Source organism: Nicotiana sylvestris, chromosome 11 (genome assembly GCF_000393655.2).
Source record: "Nicotiana sylvestris chromosome 11, ASM39365v2, whole genome shotgun sequence".
Taxonomy (NCBI): Eukaryota; Viridiplantae; Streptophyta; class Magnoliopsida; order Solanales; family Solanaceae; genus Nicotiana; species Nicotiana sylvestris.
The window spans coordinates 99,903,444-99,923,530 of NC_091067.1; the positions used below are offsets into that span (position 1 = coordinate 99,903,444).

General features: G+C 36.2%; 1 protein-coding gene across 1 annotated transcript; it reads right to left on the reverse strand.

The window, feature by feature from the left end:
- Positions 1–8,981: 8,981 nt before the first annotated feature.
- LOC104213829 (uncharacterized) lies at positions 8,982–11,126 on the reverse strand. Its single transcript, XM_009763378.2, has one exon. It carries the CDS (start codon positions 10,847–10,849, stop codon positions 9,260–9,262), a length of 1,590 nt encoding a protein of 529 aa, XP_009761680.1. The 5' UTR covers positions 10,850–11,126; the 3' UTR covers positions 8,982–9,259.
- Positions 11,127–20,087: the final 8,961 nt, after the last annotated feature.

Below are 20,087 nucleotides of genomic sequence, written 5' to 3' on the forward strand. Positions count from 1 at the left end.
ACACTTTACTATAATATCCAAAAAAATTCGAAACAAACGATACTGTTATGGAGAAGTTTGACTGTACATGTACATAAAATAGGATGAAAGTACATTACACGCGATAAAAAGGACATAAAGGGTGTTTGACTAAGCTTATAAGCTGATCAAACTAGCTTATAAGCACTTTTTGGCTTATCTACGCGTTTGGTAAAATTAAAAGTGCTTATAAGTTAAATGCTTATAAGCCAAAAATAAGCCAACTTATCAAATTTCAGCTTATAAGCACTTTAGGTTTGACCAAAATATTTACTATTCTATCCCTAAAATACTTCTTTTTAAAACAAAACTGTTTGTACACCCAGTTCTTCAGCTGCTTATTATTAATTTCAGCACTTTTATCCAAACACGTAACTCCTTATTTTTTAAATCAGCTTCAGCACTTAAAAGTGTTTTTCAGCACCTAATACTTATCAGCTACTCTAAATCAGCTAACCCAAACTGGCTCATAGTATATTACACGTCCACACGTCGTTACACAACTTTCATTTTTTCCAAAAGCACATAAAGTGACTGATTTCCTAACAAAATTGCAAAAGATTAAAAAAAAAAGTAAAAAGAAATAAAACAGGAAGAAGAAACAAAAATGGATCAGGATACCACTTTTATTTGAATGATTGGACGACAAAAAATATTAAAAATAGTAGACTGAAGATTCTGAATTTGTTGGCAAAATGTTAGTTCTTTTTTTTTTTTTTTTTTGGAAATTCAAATTAAGCCACGGTTAAATCATGTATAGGTTGAGCAGATCATTTTCTTTTACAAATGTTCTTCAGGTAACCGGATTTCCAGTCACGAATTATTAGTTATAGCCTTAAATTATTCGTGGTCTTAATTACCCTCCTCAACTAGGCCTTTTGAGAGCCATTACCCCCCTGAACGTTGATGTGACAAATTGTGTGGGTGCACTCGCTTGCCACGTGGATTTTTCTATATATATGACATTTTATTTAAAAATAAAATATATTTTTACCTTTTTAAGTATGTTACTTTTTTAAATAATTTTTTCGAATAAAATTTATAATAAAACTTGGATATAACTACATTATTTAGGATAATTTTTTTTATTTGGCTAAAAATAATAAAGTTTTAGTTAATCTTTTTTGAATTTAACCTGAAAATAAAGATTTATACAATTAAAATAAATAGTCAAGGCATCTAAAAAGTTATAAAAATACATAGTTTGAAATTAATTATTTTGACTATAATTTTTTATATAGCTCTAAGTTATGATGCTCTAAAAATATACTCTTTTATTTTTTACATATTTTACCTAAAGAAAGTAAAAATATACAGTTGAAATAAATAGTCATTGCATCAAAATAAGAAATAAAAAGAGTGAACAATTGCAAGAAACAACTTATTATTTCTAACATACTTATTGCTCTAAAAAATACTTATTGCAGAACTGCAGGGTAAGGCTGTGTGTGATAGACCTTTGTGGTTCGGCCCTTCTCCGGACCCCGCGCATAGCGGGAGCTTAGTGCACCGGGCTGCCCTTTTTTTATTGCTCTAAAAATGTATCCATAAAGTAAGTTATTTTTTGCAATTGTACACTCTTTTTATATCTTCTTTTGATACAATGACTATTTATTTTAATTGTGTATTTTTACTTTTTTCAGGTAAAATCTGTAAAAAAAAATATATTTTTAGGGCATCATAATTTAGAGCTATATAAAAAATTACAGCCAAATAATTAATTTTAAATATTTTATAACTTTTTAGATGTATTGACTATTTATTTTAATTATATAAATCTTTATTTTCAGGTAAAATTCAAAAAAGAATATTAATTAAAACTTTATTATATTTAGCCAAATAAAAAAATTTAGCCTAAATTTCTATCCAAGTTTTATTATAAATTATATTCGAAAAAATTATCTAAAAAGTAACATATTTAAAAAGATAAAAATATATTTTATTTTTCAAAAAAAAAATGTCACATATACAGAAAAATTCACGTGGCAGGCGAGTGCACTTACACAATTTGCCACATCAGCGTCCAGGGGTAATGGTTCTCAAAAAGACTAGTTAATAGGGTAATTAAGACCATGAATAGTTTAAGGCTGTAACTAATAATTCATAACAAGTTTAGGGAGATGGTAAGGTATTTTGCCTAAAATTTACTAATGTATTTCGAAATCTAAACTTCTGTTGTTATTTTTGCTGTAACTTCATTGAAATGACTTCTATGGCCAATAGTGTCTAATCTGAAGAGTACTCGTGGTGTGTGGCGTAAAATAAGGTTAATTGTATATGTATCATTGATTTTTATCCACTATTACAGTAAAGTCATAGAACTAAATTTTTTCGCATTTAAGTAACTGAGCTTTATATCTTATAATAATAAAGCCGCTTAACTTTATCCGCCATGATAATAGAGTCGCATAACTATCTTTTGGAATCTATCTGACTTTAATATATAGTGGGTAAAATTTAATTTTTTTAAATGTGAAAAAAACAAAAATTCATGTCTTTACTCTCATAGACGGTAAACTCTAATGCGGCAAAAAGTATTTTTATAATTTTATTTGTTATAGCCAGTAAGTTCAAGAGTCCGGAACCAAAATGTGTTTTTTTTTTACTCAAACTACACAAATAGGTGGTAAAAAAACAAAATAACCTTTTTATATATAGCGTCATAATACCTGGCGCTATATACTAACAGTAACGGAACCATTAAGGTATAGCGCCAGGTATTGTGGCACTATACTGTTAAAGCTGACATGGCCAGGTATAGCGCCACAATACCTGGCGCTATATATACAGCATTAATGTATAGCGCTAGGTATAGTGGCGCTATACATAGATTTCCTGGCCCCACCAATAATTCGTGACTTCATTAATTCAAAAGCGTATAGTGCCAACCTTTTGAGCGCTATACCTATATAAAAAAAAAAAAAAATCTGGCTAGCCATTTCCTATATAAAGAGGTAAGAATTGTATAGAAATTCATTCAAAAATTTTGTTACCTCTTGTTGAAACGTTTATTGTTCTTAAATTCTCCAACATTTTTTCATTATGTTTGAAGAGCGTAGAATAAGAGTTTCATTATATTGGGGGGTGAGGTTATGATGGAGAATAACTCTGTGGGCTACAGTTTACCTGCTCAGTGTCATGTTAAACTGCCACTTACAATAGAGTACGATAAATTGATATCGTTGTTATGCAAAAAACTGAGTGTGAGGAAACGTTCAGTGATATTAAAGTAACCAGAAGATATCTGTATTCCGTCACTCCGCAAGGGGTTGCTTTTTACTCGGAGTTTAACATCGACGATGATGAAACTTTGAGTGATTTTCTGAGGACTCCGGACGAATGCCGGGAATTTCTTGTAATCACAATGTTGGAGATGTACGTGAAGGTCGAAGACGTTCCAAAAAATGAGGTTGTGCGTAGCAGAGATAACCCCCAGTCATCGGGTGGTTATTATGGAGCAGTTTTTGCCGGACAGGTTTCAGATGAAAGAGTTTTCCTTGATTTAAACTTATCACCGCCGGCGAATGAGCAGCGAGAAAATAATTTATACCCTGCTTTCCATAATTCACAAGACGAGTGGTAAACTTCAATTTTCATTTGTGTTAATTATGTATATTTTTGGCGTATTGAATTTGTATTAACGCTCATATATTTAATAGGGGGTACCGGCCGGATATGAATTTTACAAGTGGCCCATCTGGTAGTCATCACTTAATTGAAAATGCCTATCATGAAATTTCATCACATTACGACTTGTAAGTGAAGTGATATAGCCATATGGAAATCATTTATTAATTCAGTAGCTTATATTTTTGTTGGTTGTACAGTGAAAACGAGCAAGTTGAACCACCTGTACTCACTCAATTGACCGAAAACGACGTATTACATCGGGATCTGGCAGATGCACAAAGTGAGGAACAAAACAGTGATTACGATAACAATGCCGATGAATCCGGAGACGAGACACCCTTTTTCGTGAGGATGGTGATGGGCAGGATGAGGAGGAAGGACCTGATTTGAAGAGAGACCCCCTAGACGAAGAGTGTATGAGTCCGAAGTGACGTTTCATTCAAGGGAGATTCCTTACATTGATAACTTGCCAACCGTGTCGGATGTGGAAGCTCTAACAAGGGATTTTGATGAAATCTGGACAGCAATGTGGGATGAGTCTAGACCAACGGTGCTTGCAAAGGGGATGCTTTTTCCTGATAAAACGCGCTTAAGCAGAGCTTGTAAAATGCACAACGTAAAAGAGTGTCGTGAGATGCAGGTATGAGAGTCAAGTCCGATGGTATACAAGGTTGTTTGCCGCAGGTGGTTTTGACCATGTAATTGGATGTTGCGTGCGACCAAGAAGAAGACAGGTATGTGGAAAGTGGGTAAATACATTCCCACCCACACATGTGAAATGGACACATTCAACGGGAATCACTTCAACTTGGATATTGACTTGATTTCTCTTGTACTTATTCCGCATATCGAAGCTTCCATAAGGTATACGATCAAAGAGTGCATTACATCGGTCCACCAAGAATATGGCCATACCATTACGAAAAGAAAGGCATTTCTCGGGCGCAAACGAGCGTTTGAAATTGTCTACAAGAATTGGGATAAGTCATTTGTATCTCTGCCAAAGTACATGGCCTCATTGCAGCACTTTAACCCCGGGAAAGTTGTTGAATGGAAGGTTGAGCAGAGTCCGGGAACACCAGAATACATATTCAAATTCAATACTAATAAACTCATACCTACGCATGTGACGTGGAGCCATAACTCAGTCGACGCCCACTATAAAAATCTCGGGTCGGTCGATCCTCAACAGTGGTAGACGGGTCTGGAAAATATCTACCCCAATCCGCTCCTTGAATATTCGAGCCCGTGATAAATAACTAACCCGATGGGGTCACCTGCGATGGCACTGGAATACGATAAATTCCAAGGCTGTAAGACGGCATGTCCGTCTCATGCATGCCACCTACCATATCAGCAGCAACATCATCAGCAGGAGCCTCAACGCCCCCTTGCTGGGGACCACCTCCTCTCTGCCCACGACCACGTCGTCCGGCACCACCAGCTCGTCGGGCACCACCAGCTCGTGGGATACCACGGCCTCGCTGGTACGTTATTAGGTCCATATAATCAGCCTCGTGTGCCAAACACTGATCCGATCGAGCTCGCTGCAGTGTCTGCGCAGCCACATCCATGAATCGACGACTATACTCTTGCATGGACACAGGATCGTGGACATAACTCTGCATCTGCTGCCGTATATGATAGACGGTATGCAATCCAATCGCCTGCACAAAGTAAATATTATAAACTACATATTTGGCACTAAATTATAGCTATATAACTAATAATAACAGAAAACATACCAGGGCCTCGTGTCTCCCGGCGTATGGGACGTATCGACCGTTTGCCTGATGAACTGGATTCCCGATAAAAAGCCGGGAAACAGTGCGGTACCATGCCATATAACGTGGAATAGGAAAGTGCTGCGGAGGTGGGGTCAAGTCCCCTCGCCGGTCCCAGGTACCCAATTGCTCGTTAAGCCATGCCATAAATGTGTCGTCTGCCCTGGACCGATCATCCCTTTCATAATGTAAAGCATGCCATGCAGGCGGAGTTAGTATAGGCTGCGGCAGGCCAAACTGACGAAATACCCGCTCGGAGGCATGATGCTTGACAATATCGAGGCATATGAGCGGGACAGAAGCCCTCCAAATATGTCGGCCAAGACTTTAATACGCTGGCAGGGTACCTATCACCTCATCGGTGTACGGCGTCCAGATGAACTATCAAATAAGAACACAAACCGTTAGTACGCATCACTAAGTTAATCTATAACAGGTAAGTTTAGTTAGATATTCACCTGTGCGTCTTCCAGCAGATCCAACACATCCCTGCAGAGGGGGAGATTATGATGGGCATCATACTCTCGTGCAAGAGTACGACGCATAACCCACCTACGAGCTAGAGGGAGTTGCGGAATTTCTATATTAGTCGGTAGCTGTGGTAAAGGTGGCTGAAACTGCAGAAATCGCTCCCAGACCCAAACCTAACATACAAAGTTGACGTAAAGTATAAGATTTACTATAACTTGGTAGTATTGTAACTAATGGACATATTATTTGAATATGTTGTCACCTGTAGAAGCGGCAGAAAGCCACCAACGTCTCTCTGTATGCCAATGCAAGCCCGGCACATCTGCCTGTACAGATATGAGATGACAGCACCACCCCAGCTGTATAAATATGTAACCTCGAACCGGGCAATATGATGCAGAAAACGGAGGCTCACTAGGTTCCCCGAAGTGTTCGGGAACAAGACTCCCCCAAATAGAAGGAGCAACAGCAGCCTCGTATATTTGTACATCCACCTCCGCAGACTCATCGGTGATAGTATGGTGGATCTGCACCAGGTGGTCTCTAATGGGGACCAACTGTATACGACTGGACCCAGGCGCTACCGCCTCGTCCTCCTGCATGCCCGTGAGCATGTGCAGCATATCTCAATATGCCTGCCGCGAATAATATCTCATAGTCGAAGGCAGTAAAACTGGCAAGCCATCAACGGACAGGCCATATAAAATCTCAGCGTCCTGGAGTGTGATGGTGGCCTCGCCGATGGCAAATGGAAAGTGTGCGTCTCTAGTCGCCACCGCTCAATCAAGGCCGTGATCAAAGCATAGTCGAGCTGTATCCGGCCAATCCTAATAATCCTACAAAATCCCATCTCCTCCAAGTAATGGACCACGCGGGGATGTAGAACGCGGGGAAGACTCAAAAACTCCCACAATAGATCCACTCTCCTAGCCCGGAAAGTCTGCGTAAGCAACTGTCCGTCCCATATATACTCGGATCTATGATGGGGCTGTAGGGCTAATAGATCCAATGTCCGGGGGCCGGGATGTATAGTCGCGTCCATGCCGTCAACTGTAAACTATCATTAAACTATCATTAATAATTATGTATTTTTTATTATAATTTAAATTCATATTTTATAATAACTTAATTGTACACAGTTATATATATATATATATATATATATATATATATATATATATATATATATATATATATATATATATATATAATAATGTGTTTTTATTATAATTTAAACTCATATTTTTTAATAACTTAATTGTACAAATTATATATATATATATATATATATATATATATATATATATATATATAATTATGTGTTTTTATTATAATTTAAATTATTTTTTTAATAACTTAATTGTACAAATTATATATATAATTATGTGTTTTTATTATAATTTAAATTATTATTTTTTAATAACTTAATTGTACAAATTATATATATATATATATATATATATATATATATATATATAATAATAATAATAATAATAATAATGTGTTTTTATTATAATTTAAACTCATATTTTTAATAACTTAATTGTACAAATTATATATATATATATATATATATATAATTATGTGTTTTTATTATAATTTAAATTCATATTTTATAATAACTTAATTGTACAAATTATATATATATATATATATATATATATAATGTGTTTTTATTATAATTTAAATTCATATTTTTTAATAACTTAATTGTACAAATTACTAATTATGTGTGTTAATACAATTATTAACTTAATTGTACAAAGTTTGCATTTTCAACTACCAATATAAGATACTTATACAAAAGGAATTCTAAGCTAAAATACTACACATTACTACGCTACAAGGCTCTAAATTTTACTACGCTATAAGGGTCTACGTTTTACTACGCTAAAAAATAATCTAAACTAAGCATAAACAACAAATAAATTTAATTGCAAATAAAATACAAAACGGAATAAAAATATATATATATAAATCAGGATATTAACAGACAAATTTATTTTACTAATTTATATTTTATTAGAGAACACTAATATTAAATTCGGATAAATTTAACATGCTAGTTTCGAAAAAAAACACAAACCGAAATAGAATACATACAAATCAAATAATATACATTATTATAAATGTTTCAACTTAAAATAAATCGAAATACCTCGATTTAGAATTTTGGCAAAGCAAAAAGATTGAAATTTTGACTCCGGAATTGTGAATCAACAATAGCACGAAACTCTACTCGAATGTGGGACCCTTTTTCTTCGAGTTTTATGTGTCGGGGGACCCAATTTTTTTTTTTTTTAAAGAAACGGGCAGAATCGGTGGGGGACCAAGAAGTGGGGAAGAGTTTTAAAATAATGGTGGATGGATGAATTGGAGAAGAAGACGGAGGGGTATAAAATATCTATGTATAGCGCCACTATACCTGGCGCTATACATTAATGCTGTATATATAGCGCCAGGTATTGTGGCGCTATACCTGGCCATGTCAGCTTTAACAGTATAGTGCCACAATACCTGGCGCTATACTTAACGGTTCCGTTATTGTTAGTATATAGCGCCAGGTATTATGGCGCTACATATAAAAAGGTCATTTTTATTTTTTTACCACCTATTTGTGTAGTTTAAGTAAAAAAAAAACACATCTTGGTTCCGAACTCGTAAGTTCAACAACTATACGTGTGAAATACTTCCTAGTGGTACTCAGATTGAATGAGGGAAGGTCACACTCACTACCTTCCAAAGTTGCCTATAAACGGCCAACAGCATTCTATTCTGTTTTTGTGTTGAGACAGAAAGAAAGAGTAAATTCAAAGAGAAGAAAAGTTGGGTTATCACATCACATAACTATCATGACGAACTCCCTAATTCACTTTTAAAAATAATAATAACAAATTTTCTTTTGAACTAGCACTATTATAACTTCAATTGGAATGCAAGATAGTTACTATTCACCAGTGCCTATTACCAAAAAAGATGGTCTTGAGAGGAGCAAATGTGCTGAGGCCAATAAAATTAAGCCCACAACTGAGCTAGAAAGCTTAAACCAGGGAAACAACTGACTTCTGGCTTCTTCAATGACAAAACAAAGGGAAAACAACTAGTCTTAAGAGGAGGTAACATTAATCATAGAGACAACAAAACTTTGATCTAAACTTGAATGTCCCAAAACATAAAAAGTGGATGATTAACTTGCAAAAATGTAAGCATGTTATTGTAACATGCCAAAATTAGAAGGAAATGTGAGGTCAACAGATTAGAAAGAATGCAAGTCTGACATCTGCAGACAGCCTTGACCGTAGCAAAATGAGCGTGAATCAGGCATACCAGCAAATGTCATTCTTGTTTATAACCAACTACCAAGACATGAATCGAGCGTGCTCATCGTCCTCATCATCAACTGGAGCAGGAAGATTAAGATCAAGTAAATCAGCAACTTCTCGCTTGACTGCTGAAGATTGATTGAAATTCTCCTCACTGACACGAGCATGAATAAAATGTGACCTTTTGTGGCCTCCTAAAGCTTGGCCTGACTTGAATATCCTAGGGCAAAACGGGCATTTGTGTCCTTTGGATTTCTTTGGTTTAACCTTTTTCTCAGGTTCATAAGGCACATCTTGAGTAGAAACTGCTGGTTTTTTGTTGCTATATGTCTCCTTATGCTTGCTAATGTTAATGCATTTAGTGTCATTATCAGCACCAAGACTATTCTCACCAGTTTCATATCTTGATTCAGGATAGTCATTGGTCTTTCTGTGGCAAGGTCTGTGTCCACCTAGAGCTTGATAAGAACTAAAATTCTTCTTGCAGTTCAAGCACTCATACTTTCTCTTCTTATGAATTTTCTTATGACGATCCGTTATTCCCTTTCTTGATTCACATTTATCAAAATTTGAGGCTGATCCATAACCACCGTGTTCATATTTCTTGCTCAAATCCTTTCTTGACTCTGTTAGATATCTTTTGATTCTGTTTAAGCTCTTTTTCTCATCATTCCTACGCTCGTCTAACCAAGCTCCAAGGCTCACTTTAGAGGTACTCCATTTGCAATTACCATTTCCTCTGAACCTTTCAACAGAGCCATCTGAATCGACTTTTCCATTTTCGCCTAAGAAGTAATCCGAATCAGAGTTCTCAGATTGAGTTTCAGTATCCAACATATCGCATTTCAGGTTTCTATCTTCCTTTTTCTTGGTTCGAGGTTGTTCACCTTGATTATAGACACATTTAAGACTGTTGTTTCTAGCATTTCTCATGTCATTAGATGATGACTTGGTCTCTAAAACAATAGAATTGTTATCAGAAGACTCCACAACTGAATTGACACCATTCCAAATCCCAGAATCCCTTGACAACATCATCAAACACTTGGCTACTTCTTCTTGTTCTTGCTCATGATCAATCTCAGACACAGACGACGAACAATTATAATTATTATTAACCTTGCAAATAGAAGATTTAACTATAATCTTTTTGTACCTCTTAGCCTTTGATCTGCACTTTGGACTCAACAGCTCATCAGCTTCAGTATCTGAATTGCTCTCACTACTCCATGAGTTATCATCTTTCAAATTCAACCCCCCTTTATCTTTTTCTGAATGACAAGCCATATGACCACACAAGGCTTTCATTGATTGAAACACTTTCCCACATTGCTGGCAAACTTTTTCTTGAGGCAAAGGTGAGTTAGAATCCTCAGCCCTCCAAGTTTTTTTGGGATTCTCTCTTAGGCCATAACTAGAAACCCCACCAAGTTCAAACTTTGATTGATTCTCTCTTTTGAAATTCTTCCCATTAATAGTACTCCAAGATTGCACCTTTTTCAATTTAGCTTCAAAATTTTCCTCAAATTCATGAGACCTCATGTGACCCCCAAGTGACTTCCCACATGGGTATCTCTTGTTACACAACTTGCACACAAACTTCATATCTTGATCTTCTTCCATTTGAGCTAAACTTGCTATTAACCAAATCAAATTCCAAAGAAACCAATAAAGAGTATAGTTAAGATCAAGTGAACAAATTAGTAGAAGATCAAATCATATCACACTGTCACATTCCATGATCTAGTAGTATATATCCAGCAGAATCCCCAAATACTTCCAAGATAAGCATAATCCAAGATCAAAGGAAAGAAGAGAATTTTTTTGGCAAAATTTAAATCTGGCTTATGCGGTTGTGACACAGATCACCAAGTAATACAGATGGAATTAAATTGGTCAAGTATGATACTACGTTTTAGGAAGTAAAAAAAGATAAGACCCACAGCAAAAGGAGACTCTTTAAATTCCATATATTCAAGTAATCTCTTTATGGCACATATAAAAAGAGGAGAGAGAGAGATATCTTTTTAATTACTTATAATATTCAGGATTTCAAGAATCCTATCTGGAAAAATCAAATTTTGAACAGATGGGTCACCAGCAATGGCCATAAAAGTAGCCAATATTCAGGAGACTAAATGAACAAATCACAACAGAAAACCAAAGACTCTTTCCTCCCCCCCCCCCCCCCCAACTCTCTCTCTCTCTCTCTTTGTGTTGTAGTTGTAGGAGAATTCCATGCATGAAATATGTGTGTGAGAGAGAGAAATAGAACCAAAAAATGGGCAGCGCCAGCACGTGTACACTTGGGAGGATTGTTCGTACCTTCTAAATTCAACTGTCAAGATCTGCAGGCTACTGTTATATGAGGGTTGAGATTAAGGAAAAGAGCAAACATTTATCTTTTTGAGTTTAACCTTCTACACAATCACACTACACTGTAAAATAATATTATACTGTTAATTGACTTAAAAGATAACTATTACATACAAGATAACTACATGTGTAAAAACTTTCTTTTTACTTCTTCGGATATTTGTTTGGAGCCTGACTCATTCGCATTCGCACCGCGTAATTACCATGATTTTTTTCATTGCAAGAAGTATAACAAGGGATCTCTAATTAAGGATTAAGGGATTTTATTTATCCTATCACAATCGTTGATGGTAAATAAAATATTTACCTTAAAAATAATACAATAACTTGCTATAACAAATTAAATCACATAATAATGTCAAAATATTACACTATTAGTATGTAGAAAATAAATCTTTTAAATTTATATATCGGAAGTTAATACTAAGACTTCAATGTTGTTTAATGTTTAGCATGCATTCATTTGTCTTTGCTTCTAAGGTCACATACATGAAACGACCGAATCTTCAGCCGTTAGTGTTCTCTCATTTTCCTCATTTGCCCCTGCGTAACTCTTTAGAATATTCATTTTCCCTTTTGCTTTTGTTTGTTTTCATTGATTTTTATTCCCACTTTGTTTACTCAGTCAACTCATTTTCCATCGGCAATTTAGTGAATGGCTTTTTATTTTCTTTTCTTGAGGGGGGAGGGGGAATGGTTGTGCATATAAATTCCTTAATCGAGATTTTACATTAGCATATGCGGATATTGTAACAATGAATATTTTTTGCCCTTTTTTTAATAGGTCTTATATGATGTGAATCCAGATTAATTGAGATCGCCTTACAAACACCGAGTAGTAAGCCAAAATAGTTACTTCTTCCATTTTAAATTAGATGAGGTACTTCCCTTTTTAGTCTGTTCCAAAATAAATAACACATTTCTAAATTTGGAAATAATTCAACTTTAAACTCTTCATTTTATCAATTTTACCCTTAATGAGAAGCTTTTATAACCACACAAATGTTATGACCCCATAAGCTTTTACCCCTTAAGTCTTCTTCTTTTTTCTTAAACTTCGTGCCAGGTCAAACTACCTCATCTAAATTAAAACGGAAGGAGTACTCTTTTCTGACTAGTACGTATTAAGTAAAAATATCATTTGCCTTCACATTATATTTGCTATTTCATTATATTAAGCTAAAGTTCAATGTATGGGGGCTTTACCAATTTGGGGGCACTTATAAGAGATTTGTTTCCCATTAGTAGTAGGGGTGTACAAAGGAAATCGACAAATCACACCAACCTAATAATTCGAGTTAAACCGAGAAAAAAAACCTGACTATGGTTTGGTGTTGGAAAAAAAACCCGACCATAATTGGTTTGGTTTGGTTTTAACTAAAGAAAGTCAAACCGAAACCAAACCAACCCGACATTACATATATAAATTTTTTAGATATATTTAATATATAAATATACTTATTGTGATGTAATTTATAAATATTTCTTAAAAGATTTCATAATTTTATCTTTTAAGGTATTATTTCAAGGTTGGTCTTAGAACTTTTGAATGTTCCAATAAATTTTATAGGCATTAACATTAGTAAATTAAATAGTGCTAACAAAAGCCCAAACCAAAATTAAATCAATACTAATGTTAGCAAAAGACATTCAATTCAATACTATGAACGGGAATGGATTGAATATCTATTTTTTATTTTGTAATAATTTAGATAAAAATGCATAACCTATTTTTATTTTTTCTTTAGCGTTTAGTCATGTAATTAAATACTCCCTTGTTAGTCTACTTATTTTAGCATGACTTAATACTTTTAGATTATGTTTATTTTTATTATGGCTTTTTAACTAGCAATATTTATATTACATAAATTTATTGTCTTTATTGTTGAATATTTTAGGATAATGCCATGACATATCGCATATTTTGCATTATTTTCTGAGAAAATACTTGATATAGTTGTATACTAGGACTAAAGAAATACTTTGAGCATAATTTATATGTTTTGTTCTATGAAGATTTTACCGGGAAAAAAATTCCGAGAAAACCCGAATAACCCGAAAACCTGAGAGCAAAAAACCCGAGTTTTATTGGTTTGGTTTGGTCTTTAAATTTAATAACCCGACACAATTGGTTTGATTTGGTAATTATAAAATTCGAACCAACCCGACCTATGTACACCCCTAATTAGTAGCTAGGCGCATTAAATATTTCATTTTCATTCCGTACTCTTATATCATTCCTCACAAATTTTAACTTTTAAAGTTTTATGTTAGACATATCTATAATGCAAAGAATTTTATTCACTGCATCTTATTTTATTGTAGCTTTAAGACAATTTTATTTTCGCCGTGTCATAATTACTAAACGGATATTATATATAAAAAAAATGGAGAATATTGTAAAACACACTTACTCCTTCCATTTCAATTAGATGTAGTTTCACTCGGCATGTGTCTCAGAGCAATAATGTCAGGACCCATTTCCCTCTCACAATGTTTGGATGATACCTAGTCTCTAAGATTAGGTAAGGCTAACACATGCTAATTTAATAATAGAATTGAACTATTTAATAATTTATCATAAATTATTGAATGAAATACATAGCCGCAAGCGGCCAATAGTTATACATTTTCCAAAACCGGTAGTACAGAGTCATAAGCACTACTAAAACACACTAGAATTTCTAAACACAATACTGTTTTGAATTACAATTTAACAGTAGCATAATGAAGTAAGATGGTGACTTTGAGGCCTGCGAACATCAAGCAGGTATATCCTGAAGTCTCCTGCCCCGCAGACGCAACTCTCAACAACACAATTAGAATACCTAAATCTGCACAAAAATATGCAGAGGCGTAGCATGAGTACACCACAATGGTACCCAATAAGTATCAAGCCTAACTTCGGCAGAGTAGTGACGAGGTCGGGTCAAGACACCTACTAGACATAGGAACCTGTTCAAGATATACATAAAGAACATCAATGTAAGACCAACGACAGAAAAATTATTGCTTTACAACCAACAATGAAGTAATAGAAACATAAATGACAACAAGTATTAAACGAGGATAAAGAAACAACATAATGAGAACACCGATGAGATGTAAATGAACTCAAATAAGGAAAAAAAATGGATGACAACTCAAATAATCAAACCGCTCCCAACGCATGGACTTACAACAAGAATTACTCCTAGGTACCTCACAGCATAAACTACAAGTCATGAACCATAATTTTCAAATCTGACACACATGACATATCGTGCCCACAATAACAATCACCTTCGCATGGTAAAGCCCACGTGCTATCATGTACTTTGCAACCGTAATAAATTTAGATGAACGAAAGTTATACTTAGACATCATAAAATATAATAACAATCATGAATAAGGTAAGGTGTTAAATAAAATAATGAGTTTGTTTTAGAAATCAAGTAAAGTAAAATAATATATAATTTGTACGAAACAAAGTATAAGATGGGTTTAGTTTAGAAATCAATAAAATTGATTAAAAATATCATTTTTAAATAAAGAAAAATATAAGTTAAAATAACGAATTAAATATAGAATTTATTAAAGAAAATCATGATAACAATTTTAAGTAAGATAAACATATAACATGGTGGTGAGTATAATTTGAGAACTCAATTATAGTGAAAGTGCGACAACTATTTAGAATAATAAGGCACCGAGTGAGATAACAAGTTCTATCTTAAGAGGCACATAGAATAAAGCATGTTAATAATTCTTTTATTTAAACCATTATGTTACCAACAACTCAACAGAATATGATATAGTGACTCCACACAATTAAATTCACATTGACAATCAATTCACTAAGTTATAACCGAAGCACAGATTGGCATGTTAAAGCAACAGAATAAATCACGTAGAATGCATGACTCACACAAGAAACCATAATCGTTCCAACACCAAGATAACAACGAATAACCAAACACAATTAAAATGCAGATAAATGATTGAAGGAAGAACAAGGACCATTAAACTCGACAAGTTGTCCCAACATAGAATGTACAATAAAAATCACAATCAAGGTACCCCCTCGTATTCACATTTCATAATTTCATTCACAAACTCTTCTTATATCGCGTGAGCCTTACATTTGAAATAGGTTTTGAAAATATTTTTACCGAAATAGCTACACGTACTTTAGCTCACATTATGATATCGTGTAGCTTCACGTAGTTCCCCTGCAAGCAACACGTACATAATGTCACGACCCTAAAATCGACCCGGTCGTGATGGCGCTTATCGTAAAACTAGGCCAGCCGACACAAACCCCAAATCCAACCAGTATTTCATAAAAGTCATTTTTAATCTATTAATTAACAGAATCTCATAATATAAGTCTAAATGACCAATGCGGAAGAAAATAATACAAGCCCGATATCGGGGTGTCACAAGCCACGAGCAACTACAAGATCTGTCTAAGTACAAGAAAAACTATCATAGTCCGGAAATAAAATACTAGGAATAGTCCGAGAAAGGTAAGAAAGAGAAGTGTAGGATTGCGAACGCCAAGCAGCTACCTTGCCAACTCCGAAGACCTGATGGAACAACGATCAGCACTCACTATCGCGATCCACAAATCTTGGATATGCACATAAGGTGCAGGAAGTAATGTGAGTACGCTAACTGAGTAAGTAATAAAAGTAAATGAAAGCTGAGCAGTAAGAAAACAGATAATTCCACGCCAAAGGGCTACAACAAATACTGTACATTTCCAAAACAGTGCATAACTCAATTATCTCGTAAAAACAAACTCAGTTTCAGTAAAACCTTTTCTTTTAAAAACACCTTTCAATAGTTTCAAACTAATGATGAAACAGTGAGTAAAAATGATAAAAACGTAAACAGCCTCTCAGGCAAGACATGTACCATAAACCACCCCTCGGGCAAAATATCAATAGAACCAACCCCTTGGGATACCTCATAATCACTTGTAATTAGCCCCTCAGGCAACAACATGAATCAAAAAAATCCCCTCGGGCAACATCACATCACTCACACTGGGTACCCGCGTTCACTAGGGGTGTTCAGACTTCGGAGGGGCTCCTACAGTCCAAGCGCTATAATAAGCCATCTCGTGGCATAATAAATCAGGCCCTCGGCCTCTCATATATCATAAATCAATAAAACATGCTGCGACGTGCAGTCCGATCCCATAATATCCTCACAACATAGGTCCACAGCCTCACTCAGTCAGAAACCTCTCAAGCCACTCAGGCTAACAGTAAAATAGGGTGCTCAGCCCAAAATATCGTTTATAGAATCAAAACAGAGTAAATAAAACCGACTGATGGAATCAGTAAAACATAGCATGATTGAGTGTAGATATTAAACCAAAACAGTGAGGAAACAGTAGTAAAAAAAGCCCCTAAGGGTCCAAATAGTTGTCACGAGACCCAAATATGGCATTCAACCCAAAATATAGTAATACTTTCCAAAACACAATAGTATCAGATAGTTTTCAATCAAATATGCGACTTAATAATCGTACGGGATGGACCAAGTCACAATCCCCAATGGTGCACACCTCCACGCTCGTCATCTAGCGTGTGCGTCACCTTAAAGTAATGAAACGATGTAAAATTCGGGGTTTCATACCTCAGGACAACATTTACAATCATTACTTACTTCAAACCGGACAAAACTCTAGCCCGTGATGCCTTGCCTCTCGAATCGGCCTCCAAATGCTCCGAATCTAACCAAAATCAGTATATTATCATCAATATACGCTAAAGGAACAAAGCCTAAGCGAAAAAATTCAAATTAACTCAAAAATCTCAAAATTGGCTCAAATCTGGCCCCTGGGCCCACATCTCGGAATCCGATAAAAATCACAAAACTGGAAAACCCATTCGCTCATGAGTCTACCCATATCAAATTCACCAAAATCCGACATCAAAAGGCCATCCAAATCTCCAAAATCAACTCTCCAATTTTTCTTCCATTTTCCCCAATTTTCACCCCAAATTCCCAAATTAAATGATAAGAATCAAGATATAATCATGGGATTTAACCAAATTTGAGTGAAGAACACTTACCCCAATTAATCCTCTAAAAATACCCTCCAAAATCGCCTTCTCCCGAGATCTCTAACGAATTTTGAAATTATGGACCAAAACCCTCTTTTTGAACTTAAACATTCTGCCCAGGCATTTCCTTCTTCGCGATCGCGACCATTCCCTCGCGTTCACGTAGACCAACTCCAATTGCCTCTCTGCTTTGCTCTTCATGAACGCGACCCTCACCTCGCGAATGCGTAGATCAAGGACCTGGGGTCCCCAACTGTCTCACTCCTCTTCGCGAACGCAACACTACTCACGCGTTCGCGATGCATACTCTGCCTTACCTTTTGAGTTCGCGTCCTCTCCTTCACGAACACGTAGAACAAGAATTCACCATCTCAGAGAATGCTCTCCGCAAAATTGAGACCCTGCTCGCAAACGCGAGGAACAAACCTTCTGCAACAAACTACCAGCAAAATCTACCAACTTCTAAAGCTAAGAATTGATTCGTTAACCACCCGAAACTCACCCGAGGCTCTCGGGACCTCAACAAAACATGCCAATACATCCCATAACATCATTAAAACTTGTTCCAACCTTCGGAACACTCAAAACAACATCAAAACATCAAATCACCATCGGATTCAAGCCTAAGGATTTCCAAACTTTCGAATTCCGCAAACGATGCAAAAACCTATCAAACCTCATCCAAATTACCTGAAATTTTGCACACACGTCATGAATGACACAAAGGACATACTCCAAGTTTTGGATTCTAATCCAACCGCGATATCAAGATTTTCACTGCCAACCAGAAAATGCCAAAATTCCAATTTCGCAAATTCAAGCCTAAATCTACCACGGACCTCCAGAACACATTCCGATCACGCTCCTAAGTCCAAAATAACATAACGAAGCTATCACATCCGAGACCTTCTACCTGTAAGTCAACATCTGGTTGACTTTTCCAACTTAAGCTTACTCAAAAGAGACTAAGTGTCTCATTCATCTACAAACCAGCCACTACAGATAGACCGGGTCGTTACATCCTCTCACTCTTAAACAAACGTTCATCCTTGAACGAGTCAAGAAACATACCTAAGGCCTCAAGTAGGTCTAGATATCTGCTCCGCATCTCCCGCTCGGTCTCCCAGGTAGCCTCCTCCATGGGCTGACCTCTCCACTGTACTTTCACTGAAGATATATCCTTTGATCTCAACTTTTTGACCTGCCGCTCTAAAATAGCCACTAGCTCCATATCATAAGTCAAATCACTGTCTAACTGAACCATGCTGAAATCCAAAACATGAGACGGATTGCCAATATACTTCCGGAGCATAGAAACATGAAATACCGGATGCACACTCAACAAACTAGGTGGCAAGGCCAGCTCATAAGCCACCTCCCCAATCCTCTGAAGCACCTCAAAAGGCCCAATGAACCGAGGACTCAATTTACCCTTCTTCCCAAATCTCATAACGCCCTTCATGGTTGATACCTTCAGTAGAACCTTTTCCCCAACCATGTAGGACATATCACGAACCTTCTTGTCGGCATAACTCTTTTGTCTAGATTGCGCTGTACGAAGCCGCTCCTGAATCACTTTCACCTTGTCCAAAGCATCATGCACCAAGTCTGTACCCAAAAGCCCAGCCTCGCCCAGCTCAAACCAACCTACTGGAGATCTATACCATCTCTCATATAAAGTCTCATATGGATCCATCTGAATACTCGACTGATAACTGTTGTTATATGCAAACTCCGTGAGCGGTAGGAACTGATCCCATGAACCACCAAAATCAATGACACAAGTGCGCAACATGTCCTCCAATATCTGAATAGTGTGCTCAGACTGCCCGTCCGTCTGAGGGTGAAAAAGTGTGCTCAACTCAACCTAAGTACCCAACTTTCGCTGCACGGCCCTCTAAAACTACAAAGTGAACTAAGTACCCCTATCTGAAATTATGGAAACTGGGACACCATGCAAGCGAACAATCTCTCGGATATAAATCTCTACCAACCACTATGAAGAATAGGTAGTACACATAGGAATGAAGTGCGCAGACTTGGTCAGCCAATCCACAATCACCCAAATAGCATCGAACTTCTTCAAAGTCCGTGGGAGTCCAACTACAAAATCCATGGTGATCCACTCCCACTTCCACTCTGGAATATCTAACCGCTAAAGCAAGCCACCCGGTCTCTGATGCTCATATTTCACTTGCTGACAATTGAGACACCGAGCTACAAATCCCACAATATCCTTCTTCATTCTTCTCCACCAATAATGCTATCTCAAATCCTGATACATCTTCGCGGCACCCGGATGGATGGAATACCACGATCTATGGGCCTTCTCCAGAATCAACTCCCGAAGCCCAACTACATTGGCATACATATCCGGCCATGCATCCTCAATACCCCATCATCACCAATAGTCACATCTCTGGCAT

Bases quoted from the DNA above. Each gene is read 5' to 3' on its own strand.
- LOC104213829 (XM_009763378.2), bottom strand. From the start codon at position 10,849: ATGGAAGAAGATCAAGATATGAAGTTTGTGTGCAAGTTGTGTAACAAG.